At 37.6% G+C, this 17,591-nt stretch overlaps 4 protein-coding genes across 6 annotated transcripts; 2 read left to right on the top strand and 2 right to left on the bottom strand.

Annotated features, from left to right (window-relative positions):
* The first annotated feature begins 335 nt into the window (after positions 1–335).
* Positions 336–4,526, top strand: ALDH7B4 (aldehyde dehydrogenase 7B4). 3 transcript variants are annotated; one of them, XM_021949177.2, is made up of 15 exons: positions 336–495; positions 624–760; positions 928–1,014; positions 1,137–1,268; positions 1,449–1,521; positions 1,663–1,685; positions 1,814–1,877; positions 2,392–2,437; positions 2,661–2,841; positions 2,934–3,110; positions 3,273–3,437; positions 3,542–3,682; positions 3,779–3,876; positions 3,971–4,120; positions 4,234–4,526. In XM_021949177.2, the coding sequence occupies exons 2-15, from the start codon at positions 626–628 to the stop codon at positions 4,286–4,288; spliced, it is 1,527 nt and encodes a 508-aa protein (XP_021804869.1). In that variant the 5' UTR covers positions 336–495; positions 624–625; the 3' UTR covers positions 4,289–4,526. The 3 variants fall into 3 exon arrangements, with proteins under 3 accessions (XP_021804869.1, XP_088112026.1, XP_021804870.1); XM_088255900.1 differs by having other exon boundaries at positions 408–495; positions 607–760; XM_021949178.2 differs by lacking the exon at positions 336–495 and adding an exon at positions 502–526.
* Positions 4,527–6,457: 1,931 nt separating this feature from the next.
* On the bottom strand, positions 6,458–7,391 carry LOC110748150 (DUF1677 family protein (DUF1677)). The gene has a single exon (XM_021948180.2). It carries the CDS (start codon positions 7,179–7,181, stop codon positions 6,720–6,722), a length of 462 nt encoding a protein of 153 aa, XP_021803872.1. The 5' UTR covers positions 7,182–7,391; the 3' UTR covers positions 6,458–6,719.
* Positions 7,392–7,882: 491 nt separating this feature from the next.
* Positions 7,883–11,701, top strand: LOC110749190 (protein STRICTOSIDINE SYNTHASE-LIKE 4-like). The gene is made up of 6 exons (XM_021949232.2): positions 7,883–8,239; positions 8,353–8,565; positions 8,809–8,876; positions 9,933–10,169; positions 10,268–10,400; positions 10,573–11,701. Exons 1-6 carry the CDS (start codon positions 8,087–8,089, stop codon positions 10,843–10,845), a joined length of 1,077 nt encoding a protein of 358 aa, XP_021804924.1. The 5' UTR covers positions 7,883–8,086; the 3' UTR covers positions 10,846–11,701.
* RECQL3 (DEAD/DEAH box RNA helicase family protein) lies at positions 11,075–17,367 on the bottom strand. Its single transcript, XM_021949229.2, has 19 exons — positions 17,023–17,367; positions 16,772–16,882; positions 15,948–15,955; positions 15,770–15,853; positions 15,380–15,520; positions 15,235–15,269; positions 14,741–14,824; positions 14,452–14,540; positions 14,133–14,285; positions 13,673–13,769; positions 13,492–13,495; positions 13,226–13,375; positions 13,045–13,137; positions 12,898–12,963; positions 12,672–12,805; positions 12,476–12,570; positions 12,258–12,382; positions 11,877–11,983; positions 11,075–11,755 (listed from the first exon to the last, which is right to left on the bottom strand). Exons 1-19 carry the CDS (start codon positions 17,174–17,176, stop codon positions 11,299–11,301), a joined length of 2,187 nt encoding a protein of 728 aa, XP_021804921.1. The 5' UTR covers positions 17,177–17,367; the 3' UTR covers positions 11,075–11,298.
* Between the last annotated feature and the right edge of the window lie 224 nt (positions 17,368–17,591).

Below are 17,591 nucleotides of genomic sequence, written 5' to 3'. Positions count from 1 at the left end.
CCTGCAGCCGTCAGCAAACAGAGATATATAGCCCCTCCTATTGATTGAGAACTTCCCATGCTTGCTTGCTACCAATATTTGGTCATCTTTGTATGGGCTCTCTGTGTGATAAGTGACATGTGATATGGTAACTCAGTCAGCTAGCATGTGAGCTGGGGCCTGGTTAGCTTAACTAACAGGTGCATTCATGTCCGTATAAAACTCATATGGCCATTGTGGATTTGGTCAAATCTTTGATTTTCATATACATCCACCGGTGAACTCATGTTTGTATACTCAGCATGTGATGATCACGCAACCCAATTTACGTTTGTGCTTGACAAGTGTCGATATTTTGGAAGATAATGATTATATATAAATGTGGCGTGACGCTACAGCACTCTCCACTTTATATACAAACAAACCCAGCAGCAAATTAGCCACTCTACTCACTGATTTCAATCATTTTATCCATCGCTTCTCATAAGCTATCCAGTCATCATTGTCTGGTCTCCGGTAATTGATTTTCAACCTCTGATCATCTCATGTATTGATGTGCTCTTCTCGATCTTCTTCTTCTTCGTTTATTTCTTGTTTTGTTTTGATGTAATGAATCCTAATACACAGAGATAATGAATATGCAGAGATGGGATTTGCCAAGAAAGAGTATGAGTTTCTAAGCGAGATCGGTCTGGGTCCTGAGAATCCTGGTGGCTTCATCAATGGCAAGTGGAAGGCAAGTGGCCCAGTTATCTCTACTGTTAACCCTTCTAACAATCAGGTTTGTAACTTATTTTTAATCTCCATTTTCTTCATCGATGATTGATTTTTTCTTTTCTGTTATATAAAGATATAATTTTGATAAGAAGAACTTGAAGATTTGAGTTCAATCACACAAACCCAGAATTTCAATGTTTCTAATATTCTTTTTGTGCATTTGGATGTTAGCAAATTGCTAAAGTCACGGAAGTGTCTATAGAAGATTATGAGGAGGGCTTGCGTGCCTGCAATGAAGCAGCCAAGACATGGAAGAGTGTCAGTTCTTGTTATTTTCACTACTTTTGATACATTACAAGTTACAACTCAGAATTACCGTGTGAAATTTGTATGCTTTAAACATGTCTTTATTTTACAAAGTTAATATATTTTTGGTGCAGCTCCCAGCACCAAAAAGAGGTGAGATTGTTAGGCAAATAGGAGACGCATTAAGAGAGAAATTGCAGCATCTGGGTAGGCTTGTGTCCCTCGAGATGGGAAAAATACTTGCTGAAGGAATTGGGGAAGTTCAGGTATGACAAAATGATACCTTAGTTAAAATTTCTTATCTTATTCATCTGTTGAGTTGTGAATGAGCTTTTGAAGAAGTTCGCTGTTGTTGCCCTTAAGTGTTAAGATGGAATTTTCAGTTACCCTTCTTGTAGGCATAATCTTTTTTAAAATTTTGAAGTCCTGGGCACTACTTTTTGCAGGAAGTTATTGATATGTGTGATTATGCTGTTGGACTGAGCCGACAACTGAATGGATCTATCATACCTTCCGAACGTAAGCTCAAAATTTGTATTTCTTGCTAATTTTTATTTTATCCTCCTCTTTTGAATTGCGTCATGAAATTTTAGAAGCTCCACAATGAATATCTGGTTGCTAAGTCAACATAATAGGCCCTTTTCTGCGTTTCGTTTGCAGGTCCAAATCATACGATGTTCGAGGTGCCTTACTAGATCTTACCTTGAACCTTGATCAATTTGTATAATACTATTAGAACTTTGACCATTTTCTTTTACGTGATTCAGATTGATTTTGGTGCATTTAACATGTGCATTTTTATACACCACAGGTCTGGAATCCATTGGGCGTAGTTGGTGTCATCACTGCTTTCAATTTCCCATGTGCTGTTCTTGGTGGGTTCTTGTTCTGTTTTGCCTTCACAGGGCTGAAACATAAGTTAAACAGCTCCTTTGTTATTGTGTACAACTATCATGATGCTGGATCTATTGTGCATTAAAGCATCCAAGAAATTGAGGATTTAGTGTCAGCATCGATCTTGCTTTTTTTATTTACTGTGAAATTTTAGAACTTAGAAGCATCCACTATCATATATTCTACCCTAAGCAAATATGCCTTAGCTATCTGTCAACAATGATCTTGGCATTTCATAGCTGCAATGATCTTCACTGAATGTTGTTTCGTTCACTTGTTTATCAGTGCAGTAATCCTCTGTGCGCCATGGAAACCTTGTCATTGTCACTGTATAACATATAATTATAATACATAATTAAGGAGCAGAAGGATATATTGAAAAGTAATTTGTTTATTAAAGATGTGCTTTATTTGTCACTGTAATTCACTGAATGCGTTATAAATTTTAAACTGCAAGATTTCCAACCACACTTCTTTCTTTATTTGGTGATTTAGGATGGAATGCCTGCATTGCGTTAGTCTGCGGTAACTGTGTTGTATGGTAAGTTTATATGTGCTCCTGATTTCAGAATTGGAGTTTTGATCAATTTTTCAATTAAGTGTACTCACAATATCTTGGCTGTTTCACTTTTATACTACGAGATATCTTAAGTAAGTTAATATGACACATTTTCTAAATCTATTGAGTTTTATTATATTATTTCGTTAAAAAGATATACAGGTTTTATAATAGAGTGGTTGCTGGTGATGTTTATGCATTGTAGGAAGGGTGCACCAACAACTCCATTGGTAACTATTGCTGTGACAAAGCTAGTCGCTGAAGTTCTTGAGATAAATAACTTGCCAGGTGCTATATTCACCTCTTTCTGTGGGGGAGCTGAAATTGGTGAAGCAATAGCAAAAGACACACGGATACCCCTGGTTTCATTCACTGGAAGCTCAAAGGTACACTGGTCATGTACATGTGCCTTTTTAAATTTTTGCTTTTCCCCCCATCACCACGACGCCAAGCTTATCTTTCACATTACCAAATACAGGTAGGTTCGAAGGTGCAAAAAATTGTCAATGAGAGGTTTGGTAAATGCTTACTTGAATTAAGTGGAAACAATGCCTTAATTGTTATGGATGATGCCAACATTGGGCTGGCAGTGCGTTCTATCTTGTTTGCTGCTGTTGGTACTGCTGGTCAGCGCTGCACAACGTGCCGCAGATTGGTAACTATTTATCCTTTAAAATTCCATTTTTGTGATTTGATGTGGTTATAGAAGTAAACTTTCTTTCACCATGGTTTTTCTTTGCTTTGCCTTTTGCTATTCTTTTCTTGCTTGAAAAAAAAATGTACAAATTTGTGTTCATATGGCTTCACTGGAGTGCAGTATCTTCACGAAAGTATATATCAAAGTGTATTGGATCAACTAGTGGGACTTTACAAGCAAGTCAAAATTGGGGATCCTTTGGAAAAGGGAACTCTAGTCGGGCCAGTACATACTCAGGCTTCGAGGGAGAACTTTGAGAAGGGGATTTCAACCATAAAATCTCAGGCATGTTCTATGTCTCTTGGAGAAGCACACACACACACACACACACTCAACCCCAGAGCAAAAAAAGATTCTTATGTCTTACACGTTGTAATTTACTTATTCAGGGGGGAAAGATCCTTACAGGTGGATCGGTTATAGAGTCAGATGGAAATTTTGTACAACCGACAATTGTCGAGATTTCTTCAGATGCCTCTGTGGTGAAAGAAGAATTGTTTGGCCCAGTTCTCTATGTTATGAAAATTAAGGTAGTCTTAACTTATTAAAGGTTTCTCTTGCATTATTGTTTATTATACCTTTCTTCTCAGATAAAATGTTGCAACTTTTTGTTTCAAAATATGCAGACTCTTGAAGAAGCAATTGAACTGAACAATTCGGTACCACAAGGATTGAGTAGTTCAGTCTTCACAAGCAAGCTAGAAACTATTTTTAAATGGATTGGGTGAGTTTCTAACGACCCTAGAAAGTGACACTTTAATGACAAATGAACTTTTCAAACTACAGTGTTTAATTATTTTCATTCAAATATGATGCAGGCCACATGGTAGTGATTGTGGTATAGTGAATGTAAATATACCTACTAATGGAGCTGAGATTGGTGGTGCCTTTGGCGGAGAAAAGGCAACCGGCGGTGGTCGTGAAGCAGGAAGTGACTCCTGGAAGCAATACATGAGACGTTCGACATGGTAATCTTTCGTTACACTTTCTGATTTGCTCGAATCCTGTCTTGCATATCTGCATTGATTGTTGGACTGTGTACAATTTCATCAATAACTTGAATACTTTCTATCTTTTACAGTACGATCAATTATGGGAGTGAACTACCACTTGCTCAGGGTATAAATTTTGGTTAAGTGAACCAGGCTTCCCGGCAAGGCTCGGTATGATTTCGAGTTCATGACAGGTCAAGGAAGGTACATTCAGCAGAATCTGCCGTCAAGATTACGAGTAGCCTGCCAGCTTGAATGTGCCAAAGGAAACCTGAACAGATGTTTATGACGTTTATGATGCTGATGCCAGATTTCTAATCTTGATAAATAAATTGGAACTTTCTTCATCTTTGTTGAGAAATAAAAGCAGTCAATTTCTGAATGGTTTGGCGTGTTGGTTTGCGGCGCTTGTGTTTTTGCTTCTCGGCTCATATCCAAGAAATGGGCCCAACAGATGTTTTATAGTGCAAGTTGATAACCCTGTTGGGTTCCAACAAACTTAGATAAGATAGCTACGAATGACAACCTTAAACTTCGAAGTGTCTGACACTCTTGACCCTTTACTAACTCAATCCATTTAAAACTAGTTTCTGGCTTGCTCATCTTATTATGCTACTAAGATTGACAGGGCAAGCACTGAAATGCCTTCGTGCCTTGGCCAAGATATCTCTAATGATCCTTTGGGCATTGGTCGTATACAACCGGTGATAGGTAGGAAAAACTATGCTTGTTGATGTTAACAGATAATTTGTACCACTATGAAAATTGTCGACCACTAGTCGTATACAACTGGTGATAGGTAAGAAAGGAAAAAAAAAAACCAGTTAATGCGAATGGATAAGCTGGGTGACCATGAAAATTGGTCGAGGAGGATAGCTTCCTCGCAAATTGCTCAAGCAGAAGTGCAGAGCATTTCGTTTTTGAGCAAGGAAGGCCCTTTGTCGATCGAGCCATCTTCTTCTTTCGGTCAAATGCTATAGATGGTAATGAAAATGTGTATTGACTGTTTTACCACTTGGAAGGAATACTTTGAAAGTATTACATGCATATGTGCATTATATGATATTATAATGTGACAGTTGCACCGTCACATGGTGTTACTAGTCAATGTAACGCTGATACTAAATGCTAGCATCAATGGCTAAACTGTTTCTATATATATTGTTGACCCCTTTGTTGTCAAATGCGGGGCCACCGAACTTCCATAATATCTTATGTCAAATCGTGGACGGTTTAATAGATTATGAACTGCCATAATCCATTCTAATGCAGTGGCATGGTAGAGTGAAGAACATTAGGGCCATGATTAATTTAGCACATAAAAAAAAGAGGCCATAGTTTTATAATAGGTTAGGTAAACTAGTTTAAAGAAATTGCCCAACCGAAACTTCTTCTGTGATTGATGCCAAGTCTTTTTGAAATCAAACAGATGCCTAGTGACATTAAGAATGAAGCAGTATCAGAGAAACTAAACTAATAGCTAGTTGATAATATTATTAATTTCAAATAACCGAATACATTCATTGGGATGCATTCACTCGGGTTGTTTTAACTTTTAACACAAAAATCAGAAGAAGAAAAAAAACCTTGAACCTGACCCGAGTGAATGCATTCGGTGACAATCAGGCTGTCCCACAGATAATGTGTTTTTTTCTTGTCAGATGCGATATATTCTAAAAGTGTTCAGACCTGGAAGAAATCTCTTAGCTAGAAATATCCACAAACTTCCTTCCAGGAAGACAGTATAGTAGCACTACACATGGTAGAAGTGGAAAGTGGTGTTGTCTTTATATTGGCTGACTGAATATCTACACATAATGTGTTCATAACTTTGCCGCATTGAGGGAGAGGGGATTTGAACAGAAGTTTGCAAGAGTGAACTTGGTGGTTTTGGATCAAATAACATAACAATTGCTTTCCTTATTTCTTTCTGGGAAATTTCTCAGAAATTTCATTCTGTGTTTCTGAATTCTCTCTTACCTTTTCTTTTCTTTTCTTTTTTTTTCTTTTTTTTCTTTTTTGTTTGTTTTCAAATAAGCCATTTTACACAACTGGGCATGACTGAAACAGGAAAGAAACCAGCTAATTAGTAATTACACCAGAATAAAAGGGAAAATGCAGTGGCATCACTTTCATGAATTTGTATGCAGGAACCAAACCCTATATACAATCAGTTAATGGTCCTAGATTTATTTCCATTAATTTGCCAACCCCTTTGAACAATTCATGTACCTTGACCTTGATCACACAATCATGTCATTCATATTCCTTCAAACAACAAAACAATGTACAAACTCTAGAGAAACAAAATAATTAAAAAGAAAAGAAATAATGTATTTGAAGCAAATTAAATTATGGAATATATACATTGAAAAAGTCTAGAGAAACAAACAATCTTAAATCAGTCATATTAGTTTTCTCAGCAATTATCTTAAAAATCCATTAAGATCAATCCATTAGAGCAAAAAAAGGAGAAGAAAAAAAGCAGCCCAAATTACCCAATTTGTTATCATATCTAAGAAAAAAAACAGAGTTCCTCTGTTTCATATGTACCTGCAAAGTTTGCTCTAACCATTCACCTAGACAGAGAAGAGAAGCAACTTCCTGAACGAACAAGCGCTGGGCCGCCAACCCTTTCGACACCACCAAGAGAAGAGCTAGAATTTGACCGGAGAGCTCTTGGAGTATCCAAGCTCCGCCTAAAAACCCGACCCATGGCAAGGATGGGGTGCTCTGTTTCTTTATGCAGAGGACTTGATGATCTGAACTTCCTGCAAAAATTTATGTGGCGGTTCAGGGCTTCTTCGGTGGAAATGAGCCTATCTGATCTCAAGACTTCATCTTTCACGGCCTCAACGCAGAGCCCACATATCCAACGGCCCTGGTAACGTTCCCGGACTCGTGAGATGTATGCAGGGGTGCAATCCTCCGTGAACCCACAAGAGTCGCATTTCACACACTCGACTTCGATTGGTGGAGGAGTTGGGGTTGGTTTTGCAGAGGTTGGATGAGACTCTGAACTTGTTGTAAGAGCCATGGAATGAAGCAGAACATTGAACTCTCTCAGACTCTCTCTCTCTCTCTCTCTCTCTGTTTTTATGCGTGTTTCTTTGTGTTATGGGAGGAGAAGGGAAGAGAGAGTAGAAGTCTAAGTTATGTGGATTTCTTGTAATCAAAATGTTGCTATAAAAAAGGGGTTTGTGTCATGGATTTTCTTACTATTTAGCATTTAGCCAGGGGCCAAAAATGGGTTTGCATCATTTTGTATCAATAGGTGGACACTGGGTCAAGGGAAATTTATGAGACTCAAGCTCATTATTTTGGTAACTACCTCTTTTTGTTTTTGCCAGTATTTGGTAAATAAATACATTAATATATCCCAATCATTGAACTTTTGGGCCTATTTATTAGGGCATGTTTGGCATGGGAAACAAAACTCTATCAAGACTTCATTTAAAAAAATATATGTATTTAATATATTGGATTAAAGGAGAGTTTAAACCCATTAGAAAGAAAGAATATTCTAATTAGAAGAAGCTAAATTTTATCAAATTCAGTTTCCCTATCATCTTTGAATTCTTCTTCCAGCAATTTGAGATTGTTAGATTTCCCCAAAACTCTCTCAATCGTATGATGTTCCCATGAAGATGTTGCGGTCGATTTGACAATTTGACATAAGCATGACCACTAAATAGATAAACCTTATCCTAAACACATTTGAAACATGAGAGAGTAATGTTTGGCAAATAATAAGTTTCAGTGAGAAACTCAATAATTCACTGAGTCACTCACTGGCTTCTCTATCTTCCTGACAGCTGCAATTTTCAGCCACAACTTATCTCAGACAACAATGTGAATGTTTCACAATATTGGCAATATTCTCATCAAGATTAATCTTCTTCCGGCAAAAGCAAACACGCCTCACTGCAGAAAACTGGTCCCATGGCTCTCAAGCATTTGCTAACCTCATTTGTTCTGGCATGTTTGCTTGCATTCACTCTTCAAATCTACTTCTCCTCCCCAATATCCCCAGTCTCACTTCACCTGCCTCCACCATCTTCTGCTTCCCATCTTCCTAAAAACAACATATTGCAGGTGAAGCTTCAAGTTTGTGTTAATTAAGATTTAACTTTGTGATTAGCTTTATGTTTGTCTGTTAAATTACTCTGCTTGTTATGTTTTTCTTTCTCCTTTTTGGGTTTCTGTAGAAAGTGACTAAACTTGGAGATGGGCTACTTCTGAAACCAGAAGATATTGATGTGGACAAAGAAGGGACAATATATACAGCTACAAGAGATGGTTGGATCAAAAGGCTTCACAAAAATGGTAACTGGGAGAACTGGAAAAGGGTGAACAGTGATACGGTACTTGGGATCACAATCACCAAGGAAGGTGATCTTGTTGCATGTGATACTGAAGAGGTAAGAGCACCACCTCTTAACCCCTTGGATATGCCTGTGGCCTGGTTAAAGCAGAGTACTCTAGTCTTATTTTTTAGAAAGACTTTCATGCAACTAGTCTTATTTTTTAGAAAGACTTTCATGCAACGGGATAATAATTTTTACTATCAATGACATGTGAGATAATTTTTTTCATGCATCATTGTGTTATTAACCGGGCAGTTATAAGTAAGTTTTTCTGCATGGTTACTGTGATTTGTGCAGGGTTTGCTTAAAATTACTGAAAATGGTGTCAAGCTTCTCACTTCACATGTTAATGGGTCCAAAATAAGGTATGAGTAAGACCAATGTGCTATAACATGTTTCTGAATGCATGTGTAGTCAGATAATTTTTCATTCTTGAAATGTGCAAAAAGCTGCAAAATCAAGTGCCTTGCGATTGATTTACCCTTCAGATAAAAACAACATGAACACAAGTTGGCTGTAATTTCATCCAACTGTGGAAAATGGCTGGAGAAATCAATGCGTTCACTTGAAAAAGAGCCATGTGCAAGCCATGCCAAATATTTTCTGAAGTGACACAGAACAGAACAATCCAATAGGTCATCTTCTATTGTGAGGTGTGGCAGTTTCCTCACGAAATTGGGATTTGTACTATTTAGCGATGGTACTGTGAGGAATCTTTTTTCTTATTTTGGTTTTACCTTGGGACCGATTTCGTCCAAAAAAAAATATTGGGACCGATTGCTACATGTCATGCACATCATGGTCTGTTGGTATTCGATATGAATGCTGTTGCAATCAAAGTTTGGTACTTTTTCTTATGGGCTTTGTTTGGACGTTCAATCTGAGATTTTTTTTCTTTGATAGTAGCCTGTGTTTTTGTCTGATGCATTAACTCTCTTCTGCTAAAGCATATCCAATAGAAATGCAAAAACATGGTTCAATAAGACCATGTTGGTACGAACCCCACAAATATTCCACCTGTGTTTTTCATGGAGGTACACGTGGACCCAAAGGGCTCCTGGGTCCACAACTCTCTGACCCACTATCAAAGGATATAGTGCTTCTTTTCAAAAAATAAGCCCAATAAACGTTGGCAACAGTTGACAATAAATGCATGGCCCCATAAATGAATAGATGTTTTTTTAACACAAGTGATAGTCTATCTACAAAAGAACGAGAGTTTCTCGTACACACTCTACCAAGATGCCAATGGAGGATTCAAACCCAAGACCACTTCTCTGCAAATTAAGACCGTTTTTCATTGGCTAGACCCGTCAACATAAATGAATAGATTGAATGTAGTATTATGGATGTGAAAAATTATTTGTGATAAGTTTGATATCTAAGTGCGGCCAGCCTTATTATATTCATGTTGAAATCAGATTTGCAGATGATGTGATTGAGGCATCAGATGGCAGTCTATATTTTAGTGTTGCAAGCACCAAATTTGGACTCCATGATTGGTTTCTAGATGTGCTAGAGGCAAAACCACATGGGCAGCTGCTCAAGTACGATCCATCGTCAGGGGAGACTTCAATCCTACTTGATAATTTGGGTTTTGCTAATGGAGTTGCAGTGTCCAAAGAGCAAGATTATCTGGTGGTCTGTGAAACATGGAAGTAAGCTTGATGATGTGACTAACACTTCTTGCTCATTCATCAGTTAGGAAAAACTTAAACCAAATTACCATGTTAATAATATTGTGTTTATGGTTCAGATTTAGGTGCCAAAGGCATTGGCTGAAGGGAGAGAACAAGGGGAAGACAGAGATCTTCATTGAGAACCTTCCTGGTGGACCTGACAACATCAATCTTGCCCCAGATGGATCTTTCTGGATCGCTCTACTTCAGGTAATACAACCTTAATTAAGTGAACCACGAGAAATTCTTCGGTGTGACCGTTATAATGTCACGTGGTGGTTATACATATAGTATAAAACAATGTGACAGTGCCACCTATTTCCCAAGAATTTTTCGTAGAGCATATGCCAACTAGAATGACATGTTTGGATGCATGACACAGTTGACTACAGAGGGGCTGGAGTTTGTCCACACCTCCAAAGCAGCCAAACACTTGATAGCATCATCTCGGAAATTGACTGAACTAGTCAGTGGCTTGCGCACAAAAGCCATGGTGGTGAATGTGGTAGCTGATGGTAAGATTGTGAAGAAGCTTGAGGATCCAGATGGAAGCGTGATGTCGTTTGTGACAAATGCTTTGGAATTTGAGGATCATCTTTACTTGGGAAGCCTGCACACCAATTTCATTGGCAAGTTGCCACTCAAAGATGCATAAATTACCTAATTGCCAGCATCACTAGCATGAACCAAAATACATAAGAGGCAATAGGACGAATGGATTGTTTCACAAACCAAGCTTATTTTTTAATGCTCTTTTCTGTAATAAGCTTTAGTTATATCTCAGCCAACCTTTCGTATCAGTTTCCCAAAGGAAGAAGGTTAATGAGATGAATCCCCTGAATTCATAGACAAGAAAGAAATACTTAAATTCTTTGCCATCACGGTGTAAAATGGTAAATCGAATTTGTGATTTTTTGTGATCGAATCTAAATAACCATAACCAGATATACATGCCTCTTCCACATGTTAGATTTTATAGCTGGGTTTTGAACACTACAAGGAAATAACTGCTGAAGATCAGCTATTGACAATGAGAAGAAATTGCGAAGTATCTGTATGCCTAGTTTCCTCAAAAAAATTATAAAATAAAAGAACCAATATATTCAACCTACTGCAACCTCATTCTTTTCTCTAGGTTCTTCTGAACTCCATTTGGTGATTTCTTTTCTGATGCACTTGATCTGTTGTCTTTTGTCTTTTTGGTGTTGATAAACTGTGAGAAGGACGGAATTGGTGGCAGCCTTGTACTTGGGGAAGCAATTTCCGTTAGTGACACAGCTACAGAAGTTTCTGATCTAACACTATCATGGAAATCACTGCTGGTAATTTCTGTTGGTCCCTCCACCAAAGGTGATGGTGCTGCAGGAGGTTCTGTTTCAGGCGGAGCATTGTCTGATAGGGAACTGTTAATGGTGCCAAGGCGATTAGTTAAGCCAGTATAATCTGCAGATGATAGCCACCTCACTGTACTTGCCACTTGAGAATAATAAAAAGATTTCCCAGTTTTCCCATATTTGTTGTAACACTCATTTTCGAGAAAAGAGGCTGATTTTTCCACTTCAATCCTGCATAGAAGATTTTCAACTTAGAGAACCTCCAGATTACTCACAAAAGAAGGATAGTTCCATTGTTGAGAGAAAAAGTTAATATCTCAAGTGGTTAACTGGTTTGTTGCAATGAGCTTACTTTAAGTTACCAAGCCGCTGCTGAGCCTGCTTTAGAGCATTTTGTAATCTTTGCTTGCTTGCTTCCCTCAGCGTATCAGATGTAGCATTCTTCTCTGGTTTATTTATCTGTGGTCAAATTAGGCAATAATAGTTGTTCAGGGGTAAAGGTCTAAGTGGAGATTATTTTAGATCTACCATTCTAAATCATATATATGAACAGTGAATGTATGGCAGTTTTTAAGCAAGTTAGCTAACATGTGAATTGCCCCTTGGATGGCAATCAGACTATCAAGTGGTGGATCCAGCAACTAATGGTTCTTAAAGCACATAAAGAATATTAGGGCACATATGCAATTCTAAAACTTCTAATTGCAAGACCATTCAGTATGTCAGAAAGAACCTGCTTATCAGAAGATTTATCCGGGTAATATCTTTCTTCTAAACGCTGCAAGCACTCAATTTTTCCACTGATTCCCAACTTTTTTGGCAACTTTGACCTGGCAAGGTTCTTGACTGCAAGACCATCTGGCATTTGACAAAGAGAGTGAATGAGATACACGAATTACCATACCTCCTGCACACCCCCCCCCCCAAAAAAAAAAAAAAATGGAATTTTACCATCAGAATCAGATATGTCGTCCTCAGAACAACTTTCTTCATCATCACGATTCCAGAATTCAGAGGTTCGATCTTCATTAATCGTATCTGAGGAGCTGAAAGTCAGACATTAATGAATAAGCATGCGCCTGGTTACATTGACATGAAAGAATTTAAATAACACTGCAAATATCAGCACTAAATAAAAATAGACCACCTGCTCATAAAAATTCGAGATGAACCAAACTTTTGCCGGACGATACAAGTATTTGCAAGCTCCTCCAAATACTTGGCCACTAAGTTTGGATGTTTGCAGGCATCACATGTTTTTCCACATAGTGATGCAGGTACCTGTTTCGAATTATGTCAGTAATTAGCTTTTCTGGAGCATGATGTTGCACTCTAGAAACATATGAAGCAAAAGTTTCAGTAGGTTATACTACCTTTTCACCAAAAGTCTCAAGAATTTTTCTCCTGCGGCATCCAGAACCCTCACAATACTCAACCATCTACATGTGTTTCAATTCAGATTCCAATAAACATCAATTATGTAGAATTCATTCAAACATTATACAAGTTATTGGTGTCACCTGCTGGAAGTCGGTCAGGGTTTTTTTTGACAACTCTTCCTGTGAGTTTGAGGCCTTCGACTTCTTGTTATCAGCATTGCTTAGAATAAATTTCTACAATATAATCAATTGAAAGAAACTAAAGTGAACAATGGAACTAAGCGTATACAGGCATCAAAGTAAGCAGTGTTATTAAACCAACCATTCTTTTGCAATCATCAATTCCATAGTATAACAGGCTTCTGGAGAGTAGTTGATCACGACCAGCTCTACCCGACTCTTGGTAGAAGGCTTCCATTGACTTGGGAATATTAAAATGGCAAACAATTCTGACATCTTTTCTATCTATACCCTTTAAATTAACCAGAGCCACATTACATTATGCCAAACATTATCTCCAACAGGAGAGTTGAACAAAAAAAAAAATTGTAAGATTTCTTTTAAACAAACAGTAATTCAGTTTCATACCATCCTGAAGGGACACCAATAGCTCAATTACTGTGCATGCACCACAACAAGCTCCAAGCACAAATATAGAAAGAAAAGAGGCAAGGACATCACAATCCCAATCATAAGCTGGGGGCAATAAGATAAATTTTTTTCGCAAAAGGAAAGAAGAAAAATGTTTAAGTTATATACACAATCATACCCAAAAGCCACCGTTGCCACAACAACTTGTATCTTAGAAGAAATCCAATTATCTAAGACAGAGCTCCGTAGTTTATCATTCAACCCTGCATGATAAGCTGAAAATAGCAAAAGAAAGCCATTTTTTTAATTAAAACAAAAGTGAATTTACTAATCAATAACTAGTGGCCCATTTATTAACATTTTATTAACTAAGGAAACAAAATGGAAGAGAGAAGAGAAATGTGTGTGTGTGTGTGTGAGAGAGAGAGAGAGAGAGAGAGGTGAGGATGAGAGGAGGAAGAATAGAAAAAATCAAAACTAAAAACTGAAAACCATTTAAAATTGTTTATTTCAAAAACTGTTGTATTTTTCTTCCTCTCTCATCTACATCTCCCATCTCTTTATATTTATTTTAAATGAAATAAAGTATTAACATTACCGAATGGGCCATAAAGTGTCGATGAAAAACAGTGATTTACCAGCACATGAAATTCCATTTTTTGATAGATGAGCAGACAAGTCATCACACATTGTACGTTCAAGGCAGTAAACAATTGCACAGACATCTCCGCTAGATTTTAGCACATCAGACAAATCAGCGTAGAAATCATCTAAAAGATCTTTGTATCGAACTGCATTATAGAGAAACCTGGTCAGATTTCTCCATATGTACATGATGTGAGGTAATGGCAAAGGTTACATTTAACAACTACTCCTATCCTTCCCCGAGCTTTGTATAATACTAGCCAAGAGACGTCACAAACAGGACATGAATCAAGTCAAGGAAGCAGGGTGCACCTTCATAATGTATATTAGGACGATTGAAAGAAGATTTTAGGATTAACGGGTGCTGAAGGCATAAGGACTCTATCACTTCCTTCTGAACTCTGCAGAACAAAACAATATGATGATTAAAGAAAATACAATATTTAGCGCCTCTCACTTTAAAAGAAAAAATGATGCTCAATAATTTTAAATCTACAAACCAATGCATCTTTTGCAAAGAACCAAAATGAAAGATAAAAAAAGTCAGAGGCATTGCAAATTATGAGCTAAGTTTCTCTGCAGAGTGTAGCAAAAGACTCACTTAGGAACGGCTGTAGCTGTTAAAGCCAATATTGGTACACCTGGGAGGTGGCTCCTTAAAGTTGACAGCTTTCGGTAGCTAGGCCTGTTTCAGTACCACAATTAAGGAGACAGAGAACCAAAAGAAAGAACCTGATTGTCAGAGTTTAAATATTATATATAGATCAATACTACCACCACTCCATTTCTCACTTTATACAAATAATAATGATATGGAAGTTGAGGCAAATAGGTCAAAAAATCTAGCAGTACATATCTCAAAGGAATTGAAAAGAAGAAACTATAGAATCAATAGCACACAGGATGGAGGGATTAGGATTATGCTGCCATCTGACTTTTACTACCAAATATTAAGGTTCTTAGAAAGTTTTGGTTTTATTATCACATTCACTTAGAGTTTCTGATCATTTAGAAGCCCCCAATTGTCTGGGTCAAAATAATAAATATAAATGCGAAACACACCAATTGTTGCTAAAATATATGTGTATCACAAACCTGAAATCGTGGCCCCATGAAGAGATGCAATGTGCCTGAAATTTCAAAAGAGAGATGAACTTATGCACAAAATCTCAAACTTCTAGAGAAAACTCAAATGTTCACATATACTAGCTATGGGTACACATACAATTTAGCTTCACACCTCATCTATGGCAACGAGATTTAGCAACCCTCTCGTGTGAATCTTTCTCAGCTTTGTCATAAATCCGGGTGTTGCAATCAGTTCTGGAGTCACATAAAGTAGCCTCAGAGATGGTTTTCCAGAATCAAGGTCTTCATGGATCTAAAATGCAAAGGAGAGACATCAATATTCTCATCAGGGGTCATTGCTTTTACGCTTGCATGCTGCAGGAAGTCTCTATAAAAGTGAACTAATACAAAGTAAGGTGATCACCAAACAACAACTTCCTGCTTCTTCATAAGGCTCAGCAAAGCTGTATAAACTACTATATAAATAAACCCAAGGGTTTTCATCACAGTGAAAATCATTTTAATGCAAAGCAAGAGATTTTATTGTGAATCCAACTTCAACCTTATTTTTGGTTTGGGTTGCCTGAGTCGAGGAGAGATACTCAGCAGCAATTCCTTTCTCCTTCAATGCCATCACCTGGTTTTCCTGGTCAAATAAAAAATGCGAAAATCCCACACCTCAATTCTCAGAGTACAAAAATTACCACAAGTCCAGGAGAGCAAATTGTAGGCCTACCTACCATCAAAGCTGCACACAGAATGCATAAGAAACTTAGAGCCAAGTCCAAGCATTTACACAAAGTATTTCATTTGTTAAAACATGTAAAACATAAAAAATTATCAGTGTTCGAAAAATCGGTAGGCAGTATAGTGATTTGACAAAATTTTAATACTAAAATAACCAGTACATTCATCTCAATCCATCTCAGATAATTAAGAGAGTTTCTTTTGGTTCTTGGCCACCTTCCACTCTGTGATATCAGCATCAATCTTTGCATTCACACTTTTGTAAAACCCTGGATAAGGTTCATAGCCAAAGGCTAAGTGAAGAAGCTCAAGCAGCACAAAGTAAGGCCCCATCAGAAGCCCTTCAGCAAAGTTTTCTGAAGGACCTAGCGCCTAGAGGAGTAATCAGGGCCTAGGCGGGCGCCTAGGCGTTTCTTTTCTTTTTAATTATTTTGTATTATAAATTATAAATTTATACCAAAATCATGCAAAATAAAAGGATATATATATTATAAATTACCATAATTGATATAAAACATGAGAAAAAAGTTAAGCATAAAGCATATAATAGTACTACAAAGAAAAATACTTTAAATGAAAGGCTAGGCCTCTAAAGTCTAACTCTTCCTCCACTCCATATCCCTCTCTCTCGGTATCGGACTCAAACTCTCTCGGGAGGGAGAGAGAGAGAGAGAGAGAAGTAGGCAACGGCTCAGAGGAGAGAGAGGCAACGTGAGGTTTAAAGTCAGGAAAAAAAAAATTATATAAAAAAACCAACCCGCCTAGGCCGCCTAGGCCGATTTTTCGAACACTAAATGTATTTATACATCTAATTCACCTATTAAAGGACAAACAACAAGCACAATTCCAGTTTTCTTGGCGAGGGCCGGTATCTGATAACACATTGACTTCCCGCCACCAGTTGGCATCAGACAAAAGCAATCTCTTCCTGCAACCCAGAAAACGCAAAAAAAAGAAATGGGGTTTTGCCAAGGTCAGTTGTTTACATTTTCCCACGCTTTCTGAGCAACCAAACAGGCAAAAACAATGAGATTGTCCAGGCATGAAGAAAATGTAGGTACAATATACCTGATAAGACAGCTTCAATGGCGTCCAATTGCTTGCCTCTAAATTCAGGATGCCCAAAATGCCACCTCAATAGCTTCACCAAAGCTTCCTTTCCCAGACTCTGATTCTTACTACCGCCACATGCATTTTGCAACGGCAATGCTGATTTCTTCATTTTTCCACTTACCCTTGTAACCAAACACCACCCAATTTGCAAGCCAAGTATTTGTCCTCAAAACGAAAAAGCTAATTGCTTGGACTTGGATACTTTGTATTAGAAGAATTCTTCTTCGTTTTTCACTGAAGACACAACCTGGTCGTCATTCGTGAAACAAAATTTTTGTGAGAGGAGAGAGACTGATGGGGGAAAAAACGGAGAGGTTAATATTTGATATGGGCCAAAATGCTGGGCCGTTACGATGTCGTTGCATTGCTAGTTAGGAGTAGCTACTATAATGTATAATCCATTAACCCTTCAATGTGATCCAAATTCTCACTCATGTCATGTAACATAACGAAAATGATGAAGTATTTATCAACTAGTAGTGAGTCTAATTATTAAACTTTTTTTTTTAATGAAAAAAAATTTA

This window comes from Prunus avium, chromosome 7 (genome assembly GCF_965620075.1).
Source record: "Prunus avium chromosome 7, drPruAviu1.hap1.1, whole genome shotgun sequence".
NCBI classification, from domain to species: Eukaryota; Viridiplantae; Streptophyta; class Magnoliopsida; order Rosales; family Rosaceae; genus Prunus; species Prunus avium.
Note: the sequence above shows the minus strand (reverse complement) of the source record. Positions and strands in the feature narration are given on the sequence as shown.